The sequence below is a fragment of the Triturus cristatus genome, chromosome 2_1 (assembly GCF_964204655.1).
Source record: "Triturus cristatus chromosome 2_1, aTriCri1.1, whole genome shotgun sequence".
In the NCBI taxonomy this organism is placed as follows: Eukaryota; Metazoa; Chordata; class Amphibia; order Caudata; family Salamandridae; genus Triturus; species Triturus cristatus.
The window spans coordinates 760,721,176-760,747,497 of record NC_140581.1 but is presented as its reverse complement, the minus strand read 5'-3'; the positions used below and the strand labels follow the sequence as shown (position 1 = coordinate 760,747,497).

The 26,322-nt window shown below is 45.2% G+C and overlaps 1 protein-coding gene across 1 annotated transcript in view; it reads right to left on the bottom strand.

Moving 5' to 3' along the window:
- The window catches only part of LMNB1 (lamin B1), a 75,764-nt gene that overhangs the window by 43,689 nt on the left and 5,753 nt on the right, over window positions 1-26,322 (bottom strand). The window contains exons 2-4 of the mRNA XM_085632696.1: window positions 21,105-21,261; window positions 19,061-19,186; window positions 18,325-18,492 (exon numbers count right to left, since the gene is read on the bottom strand). Of these exons, the coding sequence (XP_085488822.1) occupies window positions 18,325-18,492; window positions 19,061-19,186; window positions 21,105-21,261 (451 nt within the window). The remainder of the gene's footprint in view (window positions 1-18,324; window positions 18,493-19,060; window positions 19,187-21,104; window positions 21,262-26,322) is intronic.

Sequence of the window (26,322 nt, the reverse complement as noted above, 5' to 3'; positions counted from 1 at the left end):
TAATAAAACAGAGCACTCTCACTGCAGGTTTTTGAAGTGGCAGACTGCACACAAATGAGGAAACACGGCTAAGCAACCTCTTGCACGCTGGCAAACTACCTCAACTTCCTGGCGACACATACAAATCAGAAGGGGAAAAAAACACGCATCCTGTCTTAGAGAAGACTCTACACAGGGCTCGGAGAGCTAGGCGTGTCAGAGTAAATTACTTATCTATTTTTTCTTCTGCAGCTCCGCGGGGAGGATCTTAAGTGGAATATAGAGCCAATTTTTTTTTTTTTTTTTTTAAAGTAAAAACGTAAATCTAGAAAGGCCTTTTTGAGGCTATTCAAGAGATCGAACCTTCATTTCTCAATTCATTGTCAGACCAAAAAATCTTTTCTTTTATAAAGCTCATCAGCTTGTAGACAACTCCTATACCTATGGATTGTTGCTGGCTACAATTCACCGATGTGCACAAGACCTTATCAGAGAATAAAAGGAAAAATGTAAACTCAGCGCAGCAGGTTGTATGTATAGAATCAGACGCTGGACATTTATTTTTGCCATGAGTGTAAACTGGTTTCTTTTTTCTACCTTAACACTCAACCACAGATAAAAAAATGTAACTCTTGTATACAACTTGTCCAGTCAAATATTTAAAGTTTTTTTTTTTAAATTGAAGTGTGCAGTGGAACGCGAACACAAATGATGTTGCCCAGGACCTCCAGGGTATAACATGATACGGTGTGGTTTTTGCAGTTGCAATAGGCGGAATAAAAAAATCTACACAAATTAAATTTCAACAAATCTCTCGATCTTTTTGTAGACCGTCCCACCCTCATTTGTATAAGGAGATTTAAAAAAAAAAAAAAAAAAAAAAAAAAAAAAACACAAATGGAATAGGAACTCAAGTTTTAGAGGGCCGGACACATCTTGACCACACTAGGTACTTTTCACATATTGAAATAACAGACTAGCAAAGCAGGTACAGATTGCTCTTTATGTTACAATATCAGCGAGTGTTGATCAGTTACCACAGGCAATAAGAAAAAGGTGCAAAAGTCTTAAACTAGTGCATGCTCCATAAGGCTTTAAAAAATAAATATATATATCCCCCCCCCCCCCCCCCCCAAAAAAACACAAGGCCAGAACTGTAAGTACGCATCGCAAAGACCATAGCGTCACAACTGTGAAGTCCATTTAACTTTTCAAATTATGACAGCAACATCTCCTTGCCCGGACACAGTGCTCAACATTTTGGATAGAACATGTACATAACCTTGAACTCCTTCAGCACTGTCAAATCAAGCACAGGAAGTGGTTTCCTAGTATTGAATATGCTACTTACCAGTATGCATCTGTTCTTGGCATGTAGGGCTGCTGACATTCATATCTGTGCATAGATCGCCGCCTAGTGTTGGGTCCGGATGTTTGCACGTTGTTGTCCTGGAAGAGTCTTCGAAGTATCCTGGGATAGGTGACTCCTCCCCTGGACTACAGTGCGCATGGGCATCCTCTCCATCCTCAGATTGTTTTTCGCCATTGTGGCAGTGATGGAGTAGATACAGAAAGTGATGACCATGCTTGCAGTAATTCTGAGAGCTGCAGCTGCGACAGGCGCCGGGGAGGAGGGAGGGCGATATGAATGTCAGCAGCCCTACATGCCAAGAACAGATGCATACTGGTAAGTAGCATATTCAGTTCGAGGCATGTGGGCTGCTGAATTCATATCTGTGCATAGAATACATAGCAGTGCCCTCTATTAGCGGCGGCTACCCGTGCCAGCTGCAGCGGTCTGAAAAAGCGTCTTGAGAACAGCCTGTCCTACAGCTGCCTGCTGTTTTGACTGCACATCTACACAATAGTGTTTTGTAAATGTGTGTGTAGTGGACCATGTGGCTGCTCTGCATATATCATGCAGGGGAATATTTCCTAGGAAGGCCATGGAAGCCCCCAACTTACGTGTTGAGTGGGCTCGTGGTGGAATAGTTAATGTGCGTTTTGCCTTTTGATAACAGATTTGAATACACTTAACTATCCATCTGGCTATCCCTGCTTTGGAGATGGCGTTACCTTTGTGGTGTGGGGCAAAGGCAACGAACAGTTGTTTTGTCTTCCTGAATGGTTTAGTCCTGTCGATGTAGTACATGAGGGCCCTCCGTACATCTAGTGTATGTAGTGCCCTTTCTGCAACAGTTTGTGGGTTTTGGAAGAAAACGGGCAGTTCAATAGTCTGATTCATGTGGAACTGCGATATTACCTTGGGCATGAATTTGGGGTTGGTACGTAGTACGACCCTGTTGGCGTGAACCTGAATAAATGGCTCTTGAACGGTTAGTGCCTGGAGTTCACCAACTCTTCTTAGGGAAGTGATCGCTACTAGGAAGGCCACTTTCCAGGTAAGGAATTGAATCTCGCAGGAGTGTAGAGGTTCAAAGGGTGGACCCATCAGGCGTGTGAGGACCAAGTTGAGGTTCCACATTGGAGCCGGTGGGTGACTAGGTGGAATGACTCGTTTGAGCCCTTCCAAGAATGCTTTGATGGCAGGCACTCTGAATAGAGAGAGGTGCTGCCTGGTTTGCAGATAGGCTGATATTGCGGTCAAATGGACACGTATAGAGGTGTACGCCAGATTGCATCGGTATAGGTGTAAGAGGTAACAGATGATGTTGTGGATGGATGCGTCCAGCGGGTTGATGTCATTATTACCGCAATAAATGACTAACCTTTTCCATTTGGCTGCATAGCAAGCTCTGGTAGTGGGTCTTCTAGCTTCCTTAATGATGTCCATACAGTCAGGTGGCAGGTTTAGGTAGCCAAACTCTAGGACTTCAGGAGCCAGATCGCCAGGTTCAGCTGTTGCGGATCTGGGTGCTGAACCTCTCCATGGTTCTGCGTCAAATGCGCGGGTTTGATCCGCAGCCTTTGATGCGGCACCACGGAAAGTTCGAGGAAGGTGGTGTACCACGGCTGGCGTGCCCACGTGGGAGCAACTAGGACGAGTGTCAGGGAGAGTTGTCGTAGTTTGCGAGGCACCAGCGGTATCAGCGGCGCTGGGGGAAAAGCGTACGCAAATCTGCCGGACCAGTTCATCCATATCGCATTGCCCTGCGACTGCGGATGTGGGAATCTGGCGGCGAAGCTTTGGCATTTTGCGTTTTCGCTTGTCGCGCATAGGTCTATCTCTGGATGACCCCACTGCTGGAAGTACGGTTGGAGTACTGATGGGTGTAACTCCCACTCGTGCATCTGGTGGCTGTGTCTGCTGAGCAGATCCGCCATCTGGTTGTCCTTGCCAGGGAGGTGTTCCGCCATGAGGAACATGTTCCTCTGAATGGCCCACTTCCACATGCTCTGAGCCAGATGAGACAACTGTGGAGAGTGTGTTCCTCCCTGCTTCTGTATGTAGTACATGGCGATCATGTTGTCCGTCCGGATCAACACGACTTTGTTGCACAGATGTACTTTGAATGCCTTCATGGCCAGGAAGATTGCCATCAGTTCCAGAAGGTTGATGTGCATCTTCTTCTGTTGTGTCGTCCATAGTCCCTGCACTGTGTAGTGGAGTACATGAGCTCCCCATCCCTGGAGAGACGCGTCCGCTGTCAGTACTATTTGCGGAACAGGCTCTTGGAACGGTCGGCCCTTGCAAAGGTTTTGTGGATTCCACCAATGCAGAGAGTTGTATGCCCGACCGCTCACCAACACTAGGTCTTTCAACTGTCCTTGAGCCTGATTCCACTGACGTGCTAGGCACTCCTGAAGTGGGCGCATATGTAACCTCGCGTGCGGGACTATGAAGATGCAGGAGGCCATCATGCCTATCAACTGCATAAACACTCGCGCTGGAAGCGAGTGATTGGGCTTGAACTTGGAGATCAGCAGTTGTATGCTGTTGATCCTCACTAAATTTGGCTGAGCTGTGGCCGCCAGAGTGTCTATAGTCGCACCTAGGTACTGTTGTACGTGTGCGGGCTGGAGATGGGACTTTGGGTAATTTAGTGAGAATCCCAGACTGTGAAGAAGGTGAATGGTGCGGGACATGTGGCTTGCACATTGCTGGGCTGACTTCGCTTGAACGAGCCAGTCGTCTAGGTAGGGGTAGACGTGTATATGCTGCCTCCGTAAATGTGCTGCCACCGTAGCTAGGCACTTCGTGAAAACCCTGGGCGCTGTTGTCACGCCGAAGGGAAGGACTTTGAACTGATAGTGCTGCCCCTGAACAGTGAACCTGAGGTATTTTTTGTGTGAGGGGTGGATGGGTATGTGAAAGTACGCATCCTTGAGGTCCAGTGAGGCTAGGAAGTCTCCCTGCTTGAGAAGCGGAAGGACTTGCTGTAGGGTGAGCATGTGAAAGTGCTCTGAAAGAATGTACTGGTTCAGGGGTCTCAGGTCTAATATAGGCCTGAGCGACCCGTCCTTCTTTGGAATTAAAAAGTAGAGGGAGTAAACCCCCGTACCCTGCTCGTGGATGGGGACGACCTCTATAGCGCCTTTTAGAAGCATACTTTGCACCTCTTGCTGTAAGAGCGTTAAGTGCTCTGAGGACATAGGACGGTTTCTTGGTGGTATTGTGGGTGGAGTGGAGGTTAACTCCAGACAGTAACCGTATTTTACAATATCTTTGACCCACCTGTCCGTGGTGATGGAGTTCCACGTGGACAGGAACCTTTGTAGTCTTCCCCCGACAGGTGTTATGTGGTCGGGAGGAAGGGAGAGGGCGTCACTGCTTGTTCTTGGGGGAGGACCTGGTGTTGCCGTAGCCACGTCCTCTGCCCTTTGTACTGGAGCCACGATATCCACCTCGGGTGTTTTTATCGTAGGTGGTCTGTGTATTGCCTTTGTTATACTTTTGTTGTGACCCCTGTCCTCTACCTGCCCCCTTGTTTCCGGGGCGACGAAAGGAGCCGCTCCGAAAGGACTGAGTTTGGAGGGCGCCCATGGACTTTGCAGTGTCCGTGTCCTTTTTTATCTTCGAGGGTGGTGTCAACCTCTGGGCCGAATAAATAGTCGGGGTTGACGGGCTGGTTCAGTATGTTGTTTTGTACCTCAGGCTTGAATCCTGAGATTCGTAGCCAGGCATGTCGTCGCAGCATGACGCTTGTGTTTATGGCCCTGGCAGCCGTGTCTGCAGCATCTAGTGCACATTTGATGGAAGCATTTGTGAGTAGCTGTCCCTCTCTGATAAGAATTTCTGCACCTTCTTTGAACTGGTCAGGGAGATGTTGGAGTAGTTGCTCCAATGTGTCATAGTGCGCTCTATCGTAGCGAGCGAGGAGCGCTTGAGTGTTGGCTATGCGCCATATGTTGGCAGCCTGGGCGGCAACTCGCTTGCCGGAGGTCTCTAGCACCTTGGACTCTTTGTCCGGGGGAGGAGCGTCACCTGTCGTTTGCGAGTGTGCCCTCTTGCGAGCATTCGCTACGACGATGGAGTCGAGTGGTAATTGTCCTTTGATGTAAGTAGGATCCCCAGGTGCTGATCTGTATTTTTTATCAATCCTGGGGTTTATCACTCGTGCCCTGGTGGGTTCCTTGAAAATGTCCTTAGCTGGTTTGAGGACCCCCTTCAGCATTGGCAGAGTTTTTACATGTCTTTCTGAGGATGAAAAAGTGTCCATTAGAAAGTCATCCTCGATGGTATCTGAGTGAAGCTGTACCCCATGGTTATTTGCAGCACGTTCAATAAGAGCGTTGAACGCCGCAGTATCCTCCGTGGGAGATGTTTTTGCCCCATAGAGTTGTGGGTCCTGTGTATCGAGAGGTGCACTGGGGTCTGCAGGCTCGCCCCAAGTTTGATCAGGGTCCTGCTGGTCATCAGGGTCTGTGTCTACATGGTAGGGTGCTTGGTCATCCATGTAGTCCTCCAATGCATCTGTGTCGGAGCGTGTGGGGGAGAACCGGTGTGGATCCTGGTAGGAGGAATGGAACGGTTCATAAAGGAGAGGTTCTGATTCCACAGGCAGCTTCCTTTTTAGTGGGATCCTGAAAGGGTCCAATGGCGGTTCCGAAGTTATCCTTCGGTCGTGGAGAATCATCCTGCCAGTGTCGGCGTCGATGACACGTGACGGAGACGTCTCGTCCGGTGGAACCGGAGTCTGGGTAACCCGTGTCCTGAGTTGGAACATCTTCGGGATTGTTGACTGAGGCAAGCCGAAGGTAATGTTGGCTGGCCCCGTAGAGGTTGCTGGAGCTCCGATCGGGCCGGAACCCGACGGGTCTTTGAGGGCCGCCGTGGTTTTGTTGCTTTGCGTCGCAGCAGGCCGCACTTGGGGCGTCTTTGAGGCTTTGGCACCGGGCAGGTTCGTAGAGCCGGGCGTGGATTTTTTCGGTGCCGGCGGGTCCTCGAGTCGAGGTGTGGAGATCACCGTCGACGTCCTCGATACGTGAGGCATCGGCGTCGTCGAGGGAGCGACGCGAGGCGAAGCAGGCGGAATTGCCCTCGGTGTCGTTGGCGTCGGCAGCCGAGTAGGTTTCTCGGTGCCGATGGCCTTTTTCCGTTTGTCGACTCCGATGTCGCCCGATTCCAGTTCGGCACCGAAGTCCCTCTTGGTGCGGTCGGTGCCGACGCGTTGCGCTGACGTCGAAGGCGTGGAAGGCCTCGATCCGACCAGCGCCACTTTCAGTTTCGGTTTCGTATGAACCGGAGCAGCTTTCGGTTTCGTGGTAGGGAAACCAGCTGGCTTATGCAGCAATGGCTGCCGCTGAACGTCCGAGGCCGGGCCCGAGGGCGGGGCCGAAGAACTACGGGATGGGTCTCGGGTAAGGCCCGAAGGCGATCCCTCGACCGGAGCCAAAGGCTGTGGCGCTGGTGTTTCTTCGGTTTGAACAGGTAGGCCTTGTTCATCATTGGAGCTACTCTCTTCGGCCCCTAAGGCCTCCTCGTCGTCTCCTACCTCGGTGTCGTCTTCACCTCTGTGGAAGAGTGACTCGTCGCCCTCGTCCGATCCGGGGTCGTGTTCGGAAACGGGACTGGAGGGTATGACTTCTAATTCTTCGACGTCGGCCTCGTCGAAGATGTCTGTTGGGGCCGGTGCCGCGTGCCGCGCCTCGAGTCTCGCCGCTCTTCGGTTCCTTAGAGTCTTCTTGGAACGGAACCGGGCACAGGCCATGCATGTCGATTCGTCGTGGTCCGGCGAAAGGCATTTGTTGCACACCGGATGGACGTCGATGTGTGGGTACTTCGCATTGCATACCAGACACCTTTTGAATGGCGTCCTGGATTCCATCGTCGAAGTAGTCGATGGACAGGTAAATGCGAAAGAAGTCGGTGCTGAAAGTTAGTAAATTAACAAAATGCTATCGAAACCCGATCGATAAACAGTACCGACGCGAACTAAAGGCCTTTTGGCCTCGACCAAATATTTTCCTAACTTGAGCTAAGATAGCACATCCGAACCCAATGGCGGAAAAAAACAATCTGAGGATGGAGAGGATGCCCATGCGCACTGTAGTCCAGGGGAGGAGTCACCTATCCAAGGATACTTCGAAGACTCTTCCAGGACAACAACGTGCAAACATCCGGACCCAACACTAGGCGGCGATCTATGCACAGATATGAATTCAGCAGCCCACATGCCTCGAACCAAACCTTTTCTACAGGTTTGAGATCGGAGCAGTGGTTTGCGACCTTTGCGGAGTAACGATCACTGATGTCCTGGGGTCTTCTCTGTGGGTTTATCGACAAATACGTCCACCTCTCTCCTAATCTCCGCCCTATATGGTCACAGCACAAATTTAGACTAGCCCTGAAGCATGTTCTGCTATCCACTAAACATCTTCTAACCAAATCTCCTGGCCCCCACTTTTGCTGTGGTTCCTTCCTTTTGCTTTGCTCTCTTCACTGCAACACCATGCCTTCTGGGTTATATATCAATTTAAATCTGCAATGAAAACTCCACGGGTAGAAATCCTGCTGTAGAACATGCCTAATCTGGCTCTCCTCAGCATTGGTTACACTGATCTACCCATTACCCGGTCATAGCCTTTTCTCATTCCATTATCAGTCTAGGCTCATTTTCTCACCCATTTCTAAGTTTTCTTCCACATTCGTCTGTGTGTAACAAGTCACCAAAAATGAATAGTTATACAATACTCAATATAATTTTATAATGTGCTTTTACAAAACAAATAATTATGATGATTATAATATGTTTTCTTTTCACACAGTGCATAAGTCTACAGAAAGTGAAGCACACAAACTAGTTCAATCACCATGTAGTGGAAAGGTGTGAAAGTCTGAAATTCAGACTAGCAGAAAATCCCAGCCCTGTAGATCAAAGTGTCAGAAACTGATCCAGGAGATGGTAAAGTGTGCCTCTTGTTTCAGATAAAAGAAGGTAAGGGAAAACTGGGTTTTTTTCCCTTCAGAAGTCCTGTACAAAACCACAGCACTTATTGTGCCATTCTCTTTAGTGTCAGTCCAATTATGGCTTCAGGCCTACCACGTCCAGCCTGACTGTTTTAGTGTAAACCCGTAAGTAATAACCTCCTTTCCAAATATTAGTTTAGTCATCCCTATATAGGCCTTGTAGACCACAAGGGTGCGCGGTATTTCAAGCTAACACGCCCCTACAGCAGAGGTCTTCAGACTTTTTTTACTCTGAGCGCCCCCCCCCCCCCCCAAGCAAAATGTTTTGAGGTCAGGCCCCCCTCCAAAACTTTGACAAGGATTGGAGGAGCGGGAGGGACATGGCTGCGTGCAGGGAGCGGGGCTTATGAGATGATTTCAGGAATACTTTTTCTATAGCTTATGAACTGCACCAAATATGAGACTTATAAAACAGCAAATGCATCAAACAAAAACAGATATCCCAAACAAACTGCTCCCCATAATTGGGGTATTGTGAGCCTCTCACACTCTTTGACCCCAATGCAACTATACCTGCTGCACTAATAATAACTGCAGTCCTGGGTAGCAGGCTATCTCCTTCACCTCTTTCCCTCCATGATGGATCATCACCTCTGTCCTAATGCTTGAAAGGAAAATAAGCTCTGATGCCTCTTTTTTTAAAGGTGGACAGTCATAATTGTGATGCAGTGGGCCCCCAAAATCCCTGGGCCCCAGTCCTGCTGCATCTGCTCCTTTATGATAACCAGCAGTGTGCACTTACACACTTGGCAGCAGTACCAGCTTCACTAATGAATGTCCCTTTAAAAAACATATATATTGTCCCCTTCTTTGGGGTATCTCGCTGAAGAAGCTGTCTCAGACCATTTGTAAACATAAAAATGAGTCTGCATACAGTGCTCCCTATTCCGGGCCTTCTCTTTGACAATATCTATGAATCTCGCTCCTTTCCTCGGTCTCCTAGACCAGTACTGTGAGGCCCCAGGGGTCGAGAGGATTAGGGCTCTGCATCCGATGCAACCCTGCTGGCCTTCTACCTGCTACGCAAAACCAAAGGAAATGATGGACAGAGTGTTGAACATTGCAAGCACTCACCCCCAGTCAACTGATCTGGGTTTAATCCATCACCGTTCTTTAGCCCACTCTGCCACCCCAGTTCAGACAATGTCTGAACTGGGGTGGCAGAGTGGGCTAAAGAACAGTGATGGATTAAACCCAGATCAGTTGACTGGGAGCGCTTGCAATGTTCAACACTCCGTCCATCATTTCCTTTGGTTTTGCTTCTACCCGCTACCCCATAGACTCAGCTTTCACAAAAAAACTGCCCCTGAATGGTTAATACTGACTTTGAGATGCCTCAGCCTGAAATTGAAGTGCGGGTGGTAGTGCAGAAAGTTAAAAAAGAAACCATGGAATTATGAGTTTCTGCAGCAGCGTTTTCCACATAATTATCAGTGTATTACACTCGCTACATAATCTGCAGATTAACAAAATAAAACTTGATTCTAGCCCAAACAGAACAAAAGTTACTTAAAGCGCGACAAAGTGTTCCGGAGCAGTGGAAGGCCCTTTGCAAAGATGGACTGGTAATCTTGTGGTTGCTTGCTGCTGCATTTGGGTGCTACATGTGAGAAAGTGCCCTCTTTCTTGCATGGTATGCCCCCACTTTTTGCTAAAATGCTGAATGTACTTTGATTGAGTGTACCCTGGACTCCTGCCAATCAGGTGCCCAGGGCCTATGTTCCTTCCTTAAACACACAAACTCCCAATTGGCAAACCCTGGCCACATATCAGCCCCTAGTAAATGGTACCCTAGGTACCCAGGGCCTTGTGACCAGGGGAGACCCCTAAGGGCTGCAGCACTCATTGTGCCACCCTTAGGGGCCCTGTACCCGTACACACACACACACACACACACACACACACACACACACACACACACACACTGCCTTTGCAGGCTGAGTGTCTGGGTGCAGGACAAAATGAAGTCGACATGGCACACATCCCTGTGTGCCATGCCCACCACCCACACTGCCAAGACATAGGTCAGTCACCCCTCTGGCTGGGTGCCTTATGCCCATGGGGCGGGCACAGGAGCAGGAGCCCTGTGCCCCTACAGTACCCAGGTCCATTCCCGGGCACTGTAAGAGCAGTGCTGCCATTTAAGAGTACATGGTGCTGAGAGCTAGTCGAACACGAGCTCCACAGCACCATAATGGCAACACTAAAGACTGGGAAGTTTGGTATCAAACTTCTCAGCACATTAAACCCACACTGATACCAGTGTGAGATTTAATGTACCAAGCACCCCAGAGGGCATCTTAGAGATGCCCTTCTACAACTAACCTTCAATCCACGTCTGCTCTGAGGCTGCCACACAGCAGACACGTTGCTGGACCCCTGGGTGGGAGAGCCCCTGCTCTCCCGGGCCTGCAACAATGCACATCCTGGGTGAGGTGATAGATCTCCTCTCCCAGGATGAGCAAAGGGAAGCTTCAAAGGCCTGCCGCCTCTAGGAGTTTCCCCAGGCCACTGCAACCCCCCCACTCTGGCGGGAAGCTTGGCCGGAAACCCCATACAAGGACAGGGGATGTGCCAGCCTGCCCACCCCACACCTCAGGTGGGGGAGGCGAGGTGAAGCACATCTCCGGGCTCTCGCCATCTTGAAGATGGGAGGCCCTACCCTATCAGGATTAGGCTACTGCCCCCCTCCCACAGGAGAGGGGCAGGATAGGGGGTGTACCCACCCCAGGACGAGGACCCATTGGTCCCTGGCCTTCACCTACCTGTAACGCCCCTAAATCTAGTATTTAGGGGCACCCTGAACCTTCCTTCCCCAGATTCCGAAAACTACAAGAAGAGCGAGAAGAAAAGACGACCTGCCCTGCAGCTGCAAAGGAGAGGGAGACACCAACTGCTTTCACCTACCGGCCTGTCGACCTCGGACTTGCTCCTGCTCCAAACCCGGCATCTCTTGTGGCCAGCAACCTCAGAAACCCCGGAGGACCTGGCTACCTTTGAACTCTAATCCCCTGGGACTCCCATGAGTAGAGGCTCTACTCAGAACCTACCTTTCACCCCTGGCAGCAGCCCGGAACCGCGATCCCAGCCCACTCTGCACCCGCCAAGCCTGGCCGGTGCCGGAGTGAACTAAACCCACGAGGACGACCCCACGGCGACTGTGACCCCGAGTCCGGCACCCAAGGACCCCCCTCGACTATCCTGAAGAAGCTTGCAGCCTCAGAACAGAGTGCCACCCCAACCGCGATCAACAAGAGGGTAAGATTTCCGACATCAAAAGGCACCCCTGCACCCGGCACCCCACGGCCCTCTGTGCCCAATCCCGGGGTACCTACCTATCCAACTTACCCCTCGAAGTGGTGGTGGCACCCGAAGATTCCTCGTCCCCGAGCCTGCAGTCTTTTTCCAAACCAGAGATCTCCCATAGAAATCAATTGAACGCCCGACGGCTCAAAAGCACCCTGCAGCCAGCCGCCCGAGTGGCCCTGGCAGTGAAAACTCTACTCTAACCCACTTCTCCACTTGCCCTGAGTAAGTGACCAGGAGCCCAGCTCCCACAACCGCGTGGCTTGCCCGACAGCAGCCACCAACCCAGGCCCCCCTATCCCTCATAGGATAACATTGGGCCTAACTCTCTCTGCACCTGGCCGTCCTGAAACCGCTGAGGGTGAACTGACTGTACCTACCTGACACTGGGGGACCCCCGAGTCTATGCCCAGAACTTCCAACTCTGTCAGTCGAGTACTTACCCTTAAACCGCTAACTTCATTTTCCTCATAGGGTAACATTGACTGGCTTCTTCTTGGAAATTCTTCTAAGTGTCAACTTTTCAAAATTCAAAATATTCACCAAAAATCAGCAGAGTACCAAAAACAAATTTACTCACCTGCTCTTAGGTGAGCTCCCAGTGCTGGATCTTGGTGCCCAACACTGACTCTGAAAAGTACCCACAACTATACTTCCCTTTAACTCATTTTTCTTCCATAGGAAACCATTGACTGCTTTTCTGTGAAATTTCTTCTAAGTGTTGATTTCTGCAATTTCTAAATATTCCTCAAAAATCGTATAACATCTGAAATCGTAATTACTTACCTGTTTTGGATAAATGTCCCAGTACTGAGTCCAGACACCCAGTACTGGATTACAAAAGTAACGATAACCTACTGTACCTGTAACCTACATTTCCTTCCATAGGGAAGGATTGATTGTTTGATCTGAAATATGTTCTAAGTGCTCACTTTTGAAATAGCTAAATATTAGTTAAAAATTACGGTACCAAAGTCGACTTTTAACAGCTGATTCTGAGAACTGACCCAGGACTGGATCTAGGATCCAAGCCTGGAATTACAAAAGTAATCTACAAAGTAATCTGTTGCATATAATCTGAATTTATAATTGAGCTCAATGTATTGTGTTTAGAAATAGAGTTACCTACTGCAACTATTTGTAACTGTTTACTAAAAAGTCAATTGCATATACAAAAGTATTTTTATGAAACATCTTCTGTCGAGAAAGTATATTTTAATTCCAAGTGTTGGTTCTAAAATAAAACAAGCATATATTTTTTTATATACAAACCTTTGGCCTAGAGTTCAGTCATTGAGTGTGTGGAACTATTTGCTGACTGAGTGTGTACAACAAGTGCTTTACACGTCCTCTGATACTGCCTTACTGCTCGACCAGGCTACCACTTTGGAGAGTAAGGTTGTATCTAACTTTAACCTCTGTTAAACCCTTGGGGTCTGTGGACTCTGTACACCCTGTACCTATTAAGGAACAGTATATACAGAGCCACTTTCTCACACTACACTGGTACTAATGAGGTGAAATATTTCCCCTGACAGGGTTACCGTGAGTTACAATGACAAAATAATGAAGTAATGCTAACCACAAAATGTGGCGCATTGTGCCACATAATTTACCTCTCTTGCTGCATAATTTAGTCAAACCTGCCGCATAATGTCCTCTTCTGCTGAATAATTCCAGTGGATCTGCTTAAAGCTTTATGGTGGCAAATATCTATTCTTTTTAAGATGTAATGTAAAGGAGTTATCAGCTGGGATCTTGATTAGTGGAGACACTTACAAAAATGTCTGCATTTGATACAGTTTGATTACTTATTACTAAAAAGTATGTTTTGTAAGAACTTGCTTTATCTCAATCACTGCATCATGTTGCCGGTGCCTAGCTTAGAGTATGTAAACACTGTTTTAAAATAATGACTTGCATATTCACAGTGCTTTCTGCCACAGGCTGGGACCTCATAGCACAATATACAGGGCAATTGGAATTATGCGGCAGGAGAAGACCAAATTATGCAGCATGATTGACTAAATTCTGCAGCAAGCAAAGGCAAATTATGCTGCATATTTTGTGATAGTGCAGTAATGCTATTTTCACACTTGTTAACATTGTCCTGCCCTTTATTGCCCCTCATAAGTACCACATTAACACCCACATATAGCAGTAAGCAACAGAAAGGTGACCAGTCAACATTTAGAAAGGGCCTTCCACTGTGAGGTAACATGCGTTGCTGCATTTTTCAATCTGCAAATTATACAGCAGATGATCGATTGTGTGGCAAATGCGGGGAAACCATAACTATGCGCTGTGAGTGCAGGGTGAGAATGAGGAGTGAGTTGTCTGAATGCAGGGCGAATTCCCAAACACTAAGTTTATCAGCATGTTATTGACGGGCGTAGGGTTTCAGATACAAGTTAAACTATTGCTACTATGGAATTAAAATCAGGGAATCGAGGGTGAAGGAAATAAATAATGTGCTGATCCTGCAACAAACTTCCAGTCTTATGATTAGGGTTGCCAGCTCATTATTTTGATGTTGCAGACAGTACAAAAATAAACAGTCACCTAAAGCCCTATTTTCAGCACTTATCTGTGCATACTTCAAAAAGCAAATATAAAGCACTTTTAAATGTGTTCTAGGGCTGCCTGAATGTTTCATGACTGAAAATAAAAGGAACAGACAGAAAGTCAAATTACAAATGAATACATACTTTATTTAAGACCCTATTTAGTGTCAAAGCAAGGTCTTTGCAGGCTCTTTAAACATACATGGCTGGCCTTTTTTCTATTGGCAACCCTTTTTTATATTCATTTTCATGAAATGCATTTTCACACTACAGCAGTATATGTAAAATACAAATGTAAGGAGGAATAGGCAGAGTCGGGGCCCAGGGGGTACTGGAAAAAGAAAAAAAACCAGCCTCCATTGGTATGCAAATGGTCTTTAAAGACCTGTGAAAAACCGGGGCCTGCTGGAGTCTTAATAAGACTCCAGACACTGCCCAGCCGAGCCCCCAGCAGCACACTCACTGACCTCTCGCCCCAGGAGACACTGATGGCTTCGGAGTAAATGAAGACAGCCTGGAAATGCAGCAAATAAACAAACATCGCTGCACTTCCAGGCGTCTTCATTTACATGTCCTTGAAGAGGCCTTTGCGCCCCCCTGGGAATCCATCCACGCCCCCCCAGGGGGGCACGCCCCACAGTTTGAATAACTGTGCCCTACAGTGACAAGGCCCAAAAAACATTAACGTTACAGGCCTAGCTGACCCATGTACAAAATCTATGTAAAAACACAGTATAGATTTAAATACTGATATATATTGGGAATGGGACCAGCTACAAAATTCTTTACATTGTTTACTGGTTATTAAAAAACCAATTCTATATATGGAATAGGTTGATGCTTACTATTGTCAGTTCTCTGAAATAGTGTGAGCAATTAGGATATTTCCTAGCGGTGATGTACACCAAGGTGTAGTATTGTAATGGAACAAGTAATCTGTTCATATATACTCCCCATGCAGGAAATTAATACCCGTTAAAAGAATATGGTAATCCAGGAAAATAAACGGTTAAAAAAAATATCTAATTTAATGGTGATGTCAGGTGTTTAATAAATATTAATGAAAAGTAACTTTTAGAAAGGTAGCCTTTCTGTGCCCGAACTATCAGGAGGCTAATTAGCATTTGCCTCTGCCAGCTCTAAACCTGTGGTCAAGCTTTGAATAGGTGTGACATGCCTCCCAGGAAAGAGACCTGAATGGAATATGCAGAGTGAGGGCTATGGACATCATTAGACCACACAGTCTAATAATGTTTCATAAGTCTGTTAAGCCACATTTAACACTTGGGGCACACATGAACGGAAGAGAACAGGGTGCCAATATTCTTGTGGATCCTATGGTTACTGGTAAAAAAACATGCTTTTGTTTTACCAGCCACTTTTTCTGGGTTAGTTGTTAGATGTGGGAGGTTATCAGTACACACACACAAACCCCCTGGCCTCACTGCCCATGTTCATTGTGGCCAAAGACCTTTGCCATCTTGAATTTGCCCTGAAACATTGCATTTTGGCACTGTTTGAAGTAAGGCAATCAGGAACTACTGCAAAAGTAGTTGGGTCAAGGCCTGATAGCATTTACCCCAGTTGTCAACCCCACCACTAGCTAGTGCCAGACATAAATAAGGCACCCTCTGGCATACTCTTCAGAACGCCTTCTGGACTTGCAGAAGATTACAAGGGGGCTGGATATGCGGTCTGACCTGGGAGGAGCCCTGAAGGAATGGATCTGCTCCCTCTTGCACCTAGGACAAAGTGGACTCCAAGAGTCAGTTGGTGGAAGTCATTTGGAACTACAGTGGGACAACAAGCTGCAAGAAGCTACTGTGCTGGCATCTCTGACACCCTGCAAGTCCTTAAGTGCCTTCCCTTAGGTCATGTGGGACTTTCAAAGAGTACTCCAGTGGTTAACTGTTTTAAAAGACCAAGTTGGAGGTAAACATTTTTGAAAAAGACAAACTTATTCAGTGTATCCGACCCATGCTCCATCACGGTCAGCCTCAAATTGCACCTAGGTCCAGGTCTACTGCTACCAGAGACTAATTCTACCTAAAAAGAAAAATTTATCTCTGGTTTCCCTTAATTTTTGTAATTTTCATTTATTGAATTTACTCGATGTTACTAATTCAGTTTGGGATTTTTATTGTGTGGCATTTTGACTTTATTACTGTTTTGGCAGTGCATTATTAATTTACAAATTTCCCAAAGTTAAACCAGTCTGCTGTGAAAAGCAAGCAGCGGGTTGAGCTCAAGTTAATTTAGTGACTTTGAGGATTCACCCGACAAGAGCAGTAATTGTTCCTTTAAGTGGGATAGTCAAACAACCCAATCAATAATCTAATTTTGCACATCGGTTTGAAGTCAGAAAATGCCTGCAGAACTTGAGGCAGTGTTGGGAGATGTTCAAAACATAAATACGCATATGGGCCTAGCCTATGCAGAAAGGTCACATTTGCTCAACAATGCAGTTAAGAGTTTAGAGCGCTTGGACAAAAAACTGAATCTAACTGCATGTTAGGAGCGGACAAATTCCACGGCTATTAAACATGTTTAAGACTGGAGGAATACTCCCCACCTACACCAGCTAAACATTCCAGTTCAGTGCAAACCATAAAGGGGGAAAAAAACACCCAAACCAATCCTAGCACACAAAAAGGATAGTTGTTCTAGACATGGAAGAAGCTTTCAGTAACAGATTGATGCATCTTGTCGCCTAAGGAAAACTTGACACATGCGAAGCCGAGAAAATAATTATGCTCCGGGACTAGACTAGAAAGGAATTTATTTTGCTATTCTGCTCAACGTGTAACTATAAAGAATTTTTTAAGAACTAAAACAGAAAACGGAGGGGATGCCAACCGTTTGAGAGGGACAGCAGTTTACAAGGGTGGGTTTCTTTGGTAGAGCATGCAGTCTGCAAAGCATAAGCTGCTTAACACATGGACATAACGAGTAAAATTAAGCATTGATTGGGTCATGCGTCTTATCTGCTACCACTAAACAGAACATTTCTGGTCTAGTAACAACTAGTACCTCGAGTAATTAATTATAGTACGTCCCCGTAGGCATTTTATTTTGGCAAAAATTAACAAAAACATTTTCCAAATCAAGACTGTACATGTGCACAAAAATGACCCGCTTGTAAAAACTAACAGCATTAAATTGCAGTAAAAGCTGACAGCCTGGACCATTCTTTTGGAGAGTAAAACTGCATGATTAGCACAAACGTATTCTAACTCCAGGGTGACTGTCAGGTCCCGGAGGTTCACTAACAGAGGAATGCAAAACAGGCAGCTACTAAGTGCATTGGTTTCGCTGCGCATGATGCAGAAGGGTACGACCTGTCAACTGACATGAGGATCCCCGATGTGATCAAAGCCCACACCTCAACAGTCGGATCCAGCCTCTCATACCCAGAGAGATTGGGTGCCACCTGCTTGCGTGTGACATTTGTTTGTGCAATGCGTTACCGTGCAACACATGCTGGTCTCATTTTTCACACTTCACAAACAAAAATCACTAAGACAGACAAGTTTCATCCGCCAGCATCAGCAACTCCTACCTCAGCAAAAGTAAAGTTATTGACCATTACCTAAACACTGCCCTAAAAGAAGCACAGCACAATGATGATTCAATAGCAGACAGTGTCTGGTTTAGCAGACATGGATGCTAGTGTTTGCCTGGGTCCTATTCACGTAGTGGTCTCTATAAAGTGGAGTATGCCAACATCTGGTTTACTCTGTTAACATGCCCCAAACATGGAGGCTACTATGTGGTGACCTAACAACAACAAGAATGCTAACCAACTTCATCAGTAAACGCTCAACCTTGGCATGCCATCAATGGCCATGTTCCAATTAAAATTAAGCTTGTCTTTCTTTAGTTGTCATTTCTGTCAATCACATTTCTACATGGTAAGAGACTTAACTGTATGTAGGAATTTGTTTGTGTTTGCGACATTTGTTTACGCTGTATGCTAACGTACATAAAACAAACGATGTTACTGTACTTTTCTAAACTGTTTGTATGCAGTAGCAACTCTTCTTATGTGCAACACTGCACGTCTTGTTCACGCTATACTAAGTTGACTAAAAAACAGAAACGCACCTTGGCCTGGTAAGTTTGCTCCAGTTCATCCTTATAGAGTTTCACTTGTAAGTCATGTTGCTCTCTAATATCCTGAAGAGCTTCAGCCAGTTTAAATTCATAGTCCGGGCGTCCAGAGTCCACCTCAACAAAACGAGTTTCGTGCCTTTTGCTGGTCTCCTTAATTTCCTAGGAATGAAGAAAAAGTGTACAAAGAAGTACTCATAAATAGCTTGTGTGCAAGTCAGCTTACATGCTGCTAGCCATGAAGAAAGTTACAGAAGTGCCAAAGCTGCAAAGGCATTTTCAGCTCATTTGAATCCCCAGATCACTGAATCACATCAATTGGGCAATCACATGAATTGGGCAAGGAGGAGTTAAGATGCCAGTTTTCTGCTACTTTGAAAGGGAGCAGGCATTTAGTTACTGTACAATTCTTGCCAGAACAGCCAGAAAGATTTTAACCAATACCCGAGCATTGCAATCAGACCAACCCTACTCACTTTATATCCAATAAGGAAAAGAACGCTGGCACCCAGAACATTAAAGAACTATGCTAATTAATTCTGAATCACATCCTGCAGAGGGTTGAAGTGGCTCAAATAAGACAAGCTAGGGTCAAGGAACGAAAATGCACAAATACATTAGGGTGGCTGCGGGCAACTGGAGAGGTAAAGGAAGGAGCTAAAGTTTGGAAATGTATCCAAGCACAGATGTTTCTGAAAAATAAATGGCGATTTTTTTTTTACTTCAGTACCTCCTCATAAACGTTTTTACGAAACTCCAGTTCTTCTATGAGACTTTGACAGCGATTTTCCAGATCCACTTTAATCAAAGTTTCTTCTCCCAGCTGTTTCTTGGCAGAGTTCAAGGAGGCTGCAAGCTACAATTTAGAACAAAAATTATAAATTAGCATATGCATTTAAACAATTCTGCAAAGTAACAAGGTTGTTATACAAGAAGTTTAACACCACAATACTATTTGAAGTGAGAGAGAAAAGGATGTGGTGTTGTAATACACTTGCCAAGCCCTTTAGGACCCTTGGGATTAACCTGTCAACCCCTCAGCTCAATCCTGGGTAGCTGTGGCACTGAGCAGAAAGACTTACACGGAGAAACAAGTGCAAAGCATTTAAACCCGCAACAACACAATTGAACACTGAAGGAATCCAACACCAATTTATAAAAATAGACTATTTTTATAAGAATGTAAACAGTAGAACTAAAAAGATCCACTGGAGGGTTCCAGGGACAGATTTTAAAAGCAATAAAAAAAAAAAGTTAAAAATTAAAAAAAAAAAAAAAAAAAAAAAAAGCAATTTCACTCAACCGCCAACAAGTCATGACAAAGAATTTCATAGAGACTTACAGGTAAGTCAATGGGGTATAGCCAATTTGACATGCACTTTAGGGTCAGGGCTTGGAGGTTTGGTTAGTAGACCTCAGTGCACTCAAGAATCGAAAAACCAGCAACAGTCAAAAAACATAGGGGGACCATACAAAAAGACAGTTCCTTATAAAGAGGAAGCCTAAAAGCTTGTATCCAAGAGTACTGAAATTTGGTTGAATTTGGCATGTTAAGCTTACGTAGAAAAACACAAAAGTCTAAATCTGGCTTTCAGCTCCAAGGTCATCATACAATGTCCAATGAATTGTTCTGCAAATAATTACACTTTGCCTCCACACCAACATTTTGGTAACCAAAAACTGAAAACACCCCAGATACTCAGGGAAGATGGAGTGGTCTTCAACAGAAAGCAATGTGCATGCCTTTCCCCAGTTATGGAGTATTTATGCCATACAAAAACGTTACAGAAAAGAGCATAATTGAGAGAAAGGTATTGATCCATGGAGAAGAATCACTGTATTAATCATTTAATGAGATGCAAGGCTATTGCTGCAATGTGGTTGCTACTCGCTGTCCAGGAATGTAGCTGTACAGAGTCTCAACTCTACCAATTTGAAGAGCACCTGGCCCAACCAGCAAAGAAGAAGCAAAATGCTGCAAATAATTATGTGTTTGTACCATGGGAAATGTTTTCCCAGAGTGGTTAGGTCAATTCACAAGATTACTCTGGTAGCAGCTCATGAAAAGTCTTTATAAACTAGGAGCAACCACAGGTTATTTCAAAATAACACATTTTCACAGACTAACAAATGGAGAAAAAAAAGCATTCTGCAGACCACTCATTTAAGAACGGATAAATTACTCCCCTAAAATAAAAAATTCAGTGATCAAGTAAGAGTCTGCTTCCACACACCCAAAAGGAGTCTCCGGTCCGCAGACCTCGCCTTACAGAGATCCCCCGCATCCGCAGAAGCAGAGCAGGAGAAACGGCTTTCTCCTACATCGCAGTCAAGACCTGGAACAAGGCCCCAGTTAGCATCAGATGCTCCCCGAACCTGCACGTCTTCAGGAAGGACCTCAAGACCTTGCTCTTCGTCTGAGCAGGAGCTGACCCCCCCCCCCCCCCGCCTTGAGACCCTCACTGGTGAGTAGCACGCTCTATAAACCCCCCAAATTATTGTCTAGTAGCACCATCTTTTTAACTCAAAAATGTACATAACTCCACTCACTAATGCCTTTAATCCCACAAAAGGTGTCGACAAAGGTGCGATCTAGTACACGGAAGACCAGAAACGAAAAAACACAGTCTTAACCAAAACACCCTTATTTAAAGTGAAAACCCAATGCCAGAGCAGAGGAGGATCCTCTTTCACAACAGTTAACTCTCCAAGTTAATATGCAAGACAAACGGTGCAGGAGTTCTAGTAGCAAGTAAAGCTAGTAATTTGTTCACCTGTGCACACTCCTCCTGCAGGTCATCCAGTTGTTTTTCCAGTGCTTTCTTTTCACTGCGGGCTGTAGCAAGGGCAGCATCTTTCGAGTTGAGCGATGATTCAAGGGCTTTAAGCTTCGACAGTGCATCTCCGAGGTCTGCTTCTTTCTTTGCATAGCTGCAAAGAAACACAAAAAAGTGTAAATTACTTTAAACTACAGTTTGACTGAAAAAGCATTGCAAACCTCCAAGACAAGTACTGAATTACAGAAAGGAGCCACCCTTATCATTTCATTAGAAAGGGCAGCAACTTTTGCAGACGCAAGTATTTGATTACTGATGTCTAGGTATCTACAACCATCAGCTTTGGCTGTCTGTTACCCAGACCTTTTGGTTCCAATCCATTACAAGCACGGTGTGGCTTTAGGGCTAGCTCCTTGCTCATGACTGGCTGGCTTTCTGGTCTTAGTGATCTGCTCTAGACTATTGCTTTATTTCCAAATTGTGCGTTTGTCACTCGCAGGAACATTTTGATATAGTGTCAACTAGATAAGTTGTATCCTCCCGCTGCACACTTGAGGGGACAGTTTTAAATTGATAACTCCATGGGAATGCATGTTTCTTTGCAATCTCCCCGGTGCACTCCATTTTGCCCCCGCCGACCACCATGCTCTTCATTGCTACCCACCCCGTTCTGTTTTAAAAATGGTTCTCACGCTCCCAGTGCGCTCCTTTCATTTCCTTCTGATCTGCCACTCTTCTTAATATTCCCCACCCCATCATTTATTTTACTGAAGGCCTGAGAGCTGCAGGTGCTCCAGAGCCATTCATCCCCTCTCAGAAAAGCACATTTCTCTACTTATTTACTTTGATTTATTTACAGGTTCAACATGGCAGCCTGTTGTGAATCACCACACATACAGCACACACTAGGAGACACGTGCAACACCAGCCATCTTGGAACGTGCTTCCATTAATGAAAATGCAAAAACAACAATTGATGGACAGAATGCAGAACAATGTCATACATTCACCCCAGTACAGAGGCAAAAGAACGATGGATTTAACCCAGATCTCTTGACTGGGGGGGAGAATGTCTACATGGTCAGCATTCCGTCCATCATTTGTTTGTTGTAAATCCATTAATGAAAAAGCATTTCCAGCCATGCAGGCACACATCAAAAACATCTCAATCCATAAGCTTATCTTTAAAGAGCTGATCTCTACAAAGATTTTTTTTTTTTAACAGTTTATTTCACCATAGCTCCTGCACTAGTCTACATTTCAACATCTTATTTGTGCCTACGAGGCCGATTTACGATAAGTAAAGTGTTTTTTGGTCTTGCCTAAGAAGGCACGCATGCACTGTTGCTTGCGAGCGATACCGCACATAACAAGGGGCTTGGAGTCCGTCCATTGCTTACCATTATCCGGCTTCAGTGTCACTCTTATTTGCTGCCTCCTAATTAGCTAGAGCGTGCCGGCTTCACTTCCCCTTGTGTGGAGCATGGATGAAGTGCCGATTGCTTCACCTTGATTAGTGTCCCAACACTGCTAGCGTGCAATTGGGGTACAATTTGTATTTCTTCTCGCCCTCCAACTCCCTTGTCCAGATTGCTTCTTTCCCTCTCAGCCCCCTTGCCCATGTCGCTTCTGACCCAACCACTTCCACTTGTCCATGTTGCTTCTTTCCTCCCACCACCAAAAACCATATGGAAAAGAGTGTGACGTGACGCACCCATACTTTTATTAATGCTGCTCTATAACATGGCTAATAGATAATGGCAAAGACAACAGCTCTCTCATAGCCAAGATCTATGGGCTTTCACCAATTCTTGTTTGCTTTTGATGGTGTTCAAACTAGCTTCACTGCCCTTTTATTTTTATTGCCCATGGGAATGGAGGTTAAGAAGCAAAGTTATTTGCTCAAGATTGCAAAACATGGTCCAGTGCCGAAAACGGGTTTAGAACCCTGATCAGGCTGGTCACCACCAATTAAGTAGAGGTTTACAGGCAAATAGAAAAAGTCAGGTTCACTTTCAGGCCAGTACTTTTAAAAGACTGAGGTCCGGGTCAGAGCTAGTAGCATGTTCTTGCCCAACAAGTGTCCGAGCATGGTATTCCACATGAATCCGTTAAACATTGCCTCTAGGAGTGTCATTGAACAATAGCGTACATATGTTGATTGTGCTTTTAAAATGGGTCACTAATGGCCAACAAAGAACTCGTAAGAGAAACTGCATGAAATAAAGATTCGGTTCTGAACCAAGCAAATCAGGACAATAAACTCAACAGTGCAGTCTGAGAAAAATAACAGCAAGCTCCTTTCTGAAATCTCCACTGAAGACAAGAGCAGGAGGCATCAGGTGAGTGGGGGGGAAAAAAAAAAGCAAAAAAAAAAAAAAAAAAAAAAAAAAACAAAACACAATACCTCTACTTCAGCATTTGAACTCCTGGAATTAGACAACCAGTTCCCCATGCTACCAATGCTGATGCCTTCTGTGCTAGCAGATCAAGCAGTGGTATCCACGGTCCAAACAAGACACCAACACCAATGGCTGACCACAGTAAAGTCACCTAAACACAGAGAATCCATGGCACAACTAGCAACAGCAATCTGATACCTAGAGCATTTTGATGTTCACAAGAAAAGTATACTAGGAAAATCATGCATTATGGAAAACAGCATGTGTGCTTGCTATGCAACTGTTGGATGGCAAAGTGGGCTAGCTGGGAAATATAGAGAGGGAACTGGCAGGCATTGTATACTGCTGGCATGGCATTGGGGAGGCTTAGAAAATGATTTGAAGAAATAAGGAAAAATGCAAAGTAATAGCTTGGACCTTCTGCAAAACGTTAGTGTTTGAAATGGCTAGCATAGAAAACTAGAGAGTTAAGGTGAGAAATGCAGCAATGTCCATGTGTGCTTATTGAGACAATGGAAGTTTTCAAAATGTTAACTGAGACAAATGTTAACTGAGACAATAGGAAATTCAAACACCCCACAGCCACTCTTGCCCCAGTCTGTTTTGGTTTTGGACCTTGCAATGGCGGCTAATGGCGTGGATGGAGATGGAACAATTAATTTGGTAGAACTGTGCGTCTGGATTATCCAAAGGCAACTCCTGCTATTAGATAGGCAGCCTGTCAGGTCACGCAGACACTAGGAAATAACAGATACTTAGTAGTCCACAAGCCCAGTAGGATCTAGGAAAGTACTGCAACTGTAAGTGCAGCATTTTTCAAAGGCATGCATCTTACAAATCAGCACTGACCCCAAACTGCTCAAGACACGTTATTTAAAATAAAAAAAATAAAAAAACACAAAAAAATGCCAGTGATTTCCCATAGACCCATTATGAAATTTGCAAAGTATGCACATTGGGAGAATTGTGTAAGCTTACAGAGGACAGTACAGGTAAAATATGTGTTGTGGAAACTGAGTGCGATACCTAGGGCATTACGAAAAACAGCAAGATGGGGTTAGAGTGCTCATACAGCCTACCAGGATTTTATAATTTTACTTTGCTAATGTGCTATACACCATCTACTATATTACCACCCAAAAATGCGTTGGCGACAATCCCAAACTCTTGTAATGTTTCTATAATACCACATTGAGTAATTGACCAACAGCAATAAAATGCACCCAATGCTCTAAATTTACCATGCGTTTAAGAACTCCCAGCCACCAACTTACCAAGATTAGACCCACATTGTTGCATGATGTCTGAAATGCACAGTTTGCTACTGCATTTCTCTACACTTCCAAATAGTTAGTCCCCCAAACCCTCAATAGGAAATTTTATTTAAGGCTAAGCAACTTCCTACCTATACCTACAGTGAATATGTTCCTAAATATTCACAGAAGAGAGTCAACTCTGTTTGAGAAGTCTTAACGCCTCAAATGTTCATGAAGTCTTTATGCAGAAAAAGCTTGAGTCACAAAGAAGATAAATGACTTGGACTCACCCCATCTCAATTCGGTTTCGATCAATAAAACCATACTGTGGGGTTCGATTCAGATTTAGCAATGTTAATTTTCAATACATTGACACTTGCAACTCTAATTTTGGAATTGACTGAAGTGTGTCTCAAATCTTAAAACAACCATAATCTACTTATTACAAAAAGCTGCCAGTGGGACTTAAAAAAAATATATATATTTATATCTATGATTAATGCCCAACACATTGTGCCAGCAGAAGTACTTATCGACCATCTTTCCGACGTCATAATCAGATTCCCAATTCAAAATGATTAATAGATCAAACAGATTCCACCCTCTGATGTCCCTATAATCACCTTTAGTAGACGCCAGTGTCAGAACAAGTCATCTCAAATTTAGATGCCAAAAAGGCATTCAAATTAGTTGAACGGGACATTATGTTTACAACCTTGACAAGTATGGGATTTGGTCAATGTGTTCTATGGCTTGTATTGGTCTACGAAACAAGAGCGGAGAGAGTCAATCTAAATGGAGTCTGCTCTTTTCCACTTAGAAGAGGTACGAGACAGGGATGACCCCCCCCCCCTTACCCCGACACTGAAGCCCATGGCCGCCTCGATTAGGTAGGAAGCTTCAAATCGGGGTTTTAGGTGGTACACCGATTAGAAAGGAATTTACAGGCTGGTACTCTTCTCTACGCATGAGCCCAAGATCACGATAGGATTTTTTACATTTTGAAAATGCAGTATTTTTTCCTCCCAGACTTTAGAGGTGTAAATCTGCTATTTCTGCAATATGCGAGGTCACTGAACAATCAATACCCGACCACCTTCCCAATATCTAAGGAAAGATCAATTTAGGTATTTGGATACAATAATCACAACATTGTGGTTGATTTTGTGACAATAACCCGAGTACCAACATGCTCTCAAGAGCAGGTATCCCAACTGCAGATTGGGAATTCTTATACTACTATCATCATGCAGGTAGCACAATGCTACAATGCTGCATTCAAATAACATTAAAAAATGCATATCTACTTAGTACTACATGCTGGAACAGAATGTATGGTATTTTAACCCAATATACTTCCCACCTTTGTATATATGCACGCGACTGTGGTAGTTGGAATCTGCTGAAGGGAGCCTAGTTAAGCTGAGCTGTTGTGGCACTCAATTTAAATGGGTGCAGCAGAAGAGTTTGGCGCCAGTGTGCAACAGATGTATATAATTTAGGGGCAGACAGACCAAAATATTTTTAAATGATAGAGAAAACAGTCTAGCTAAATTC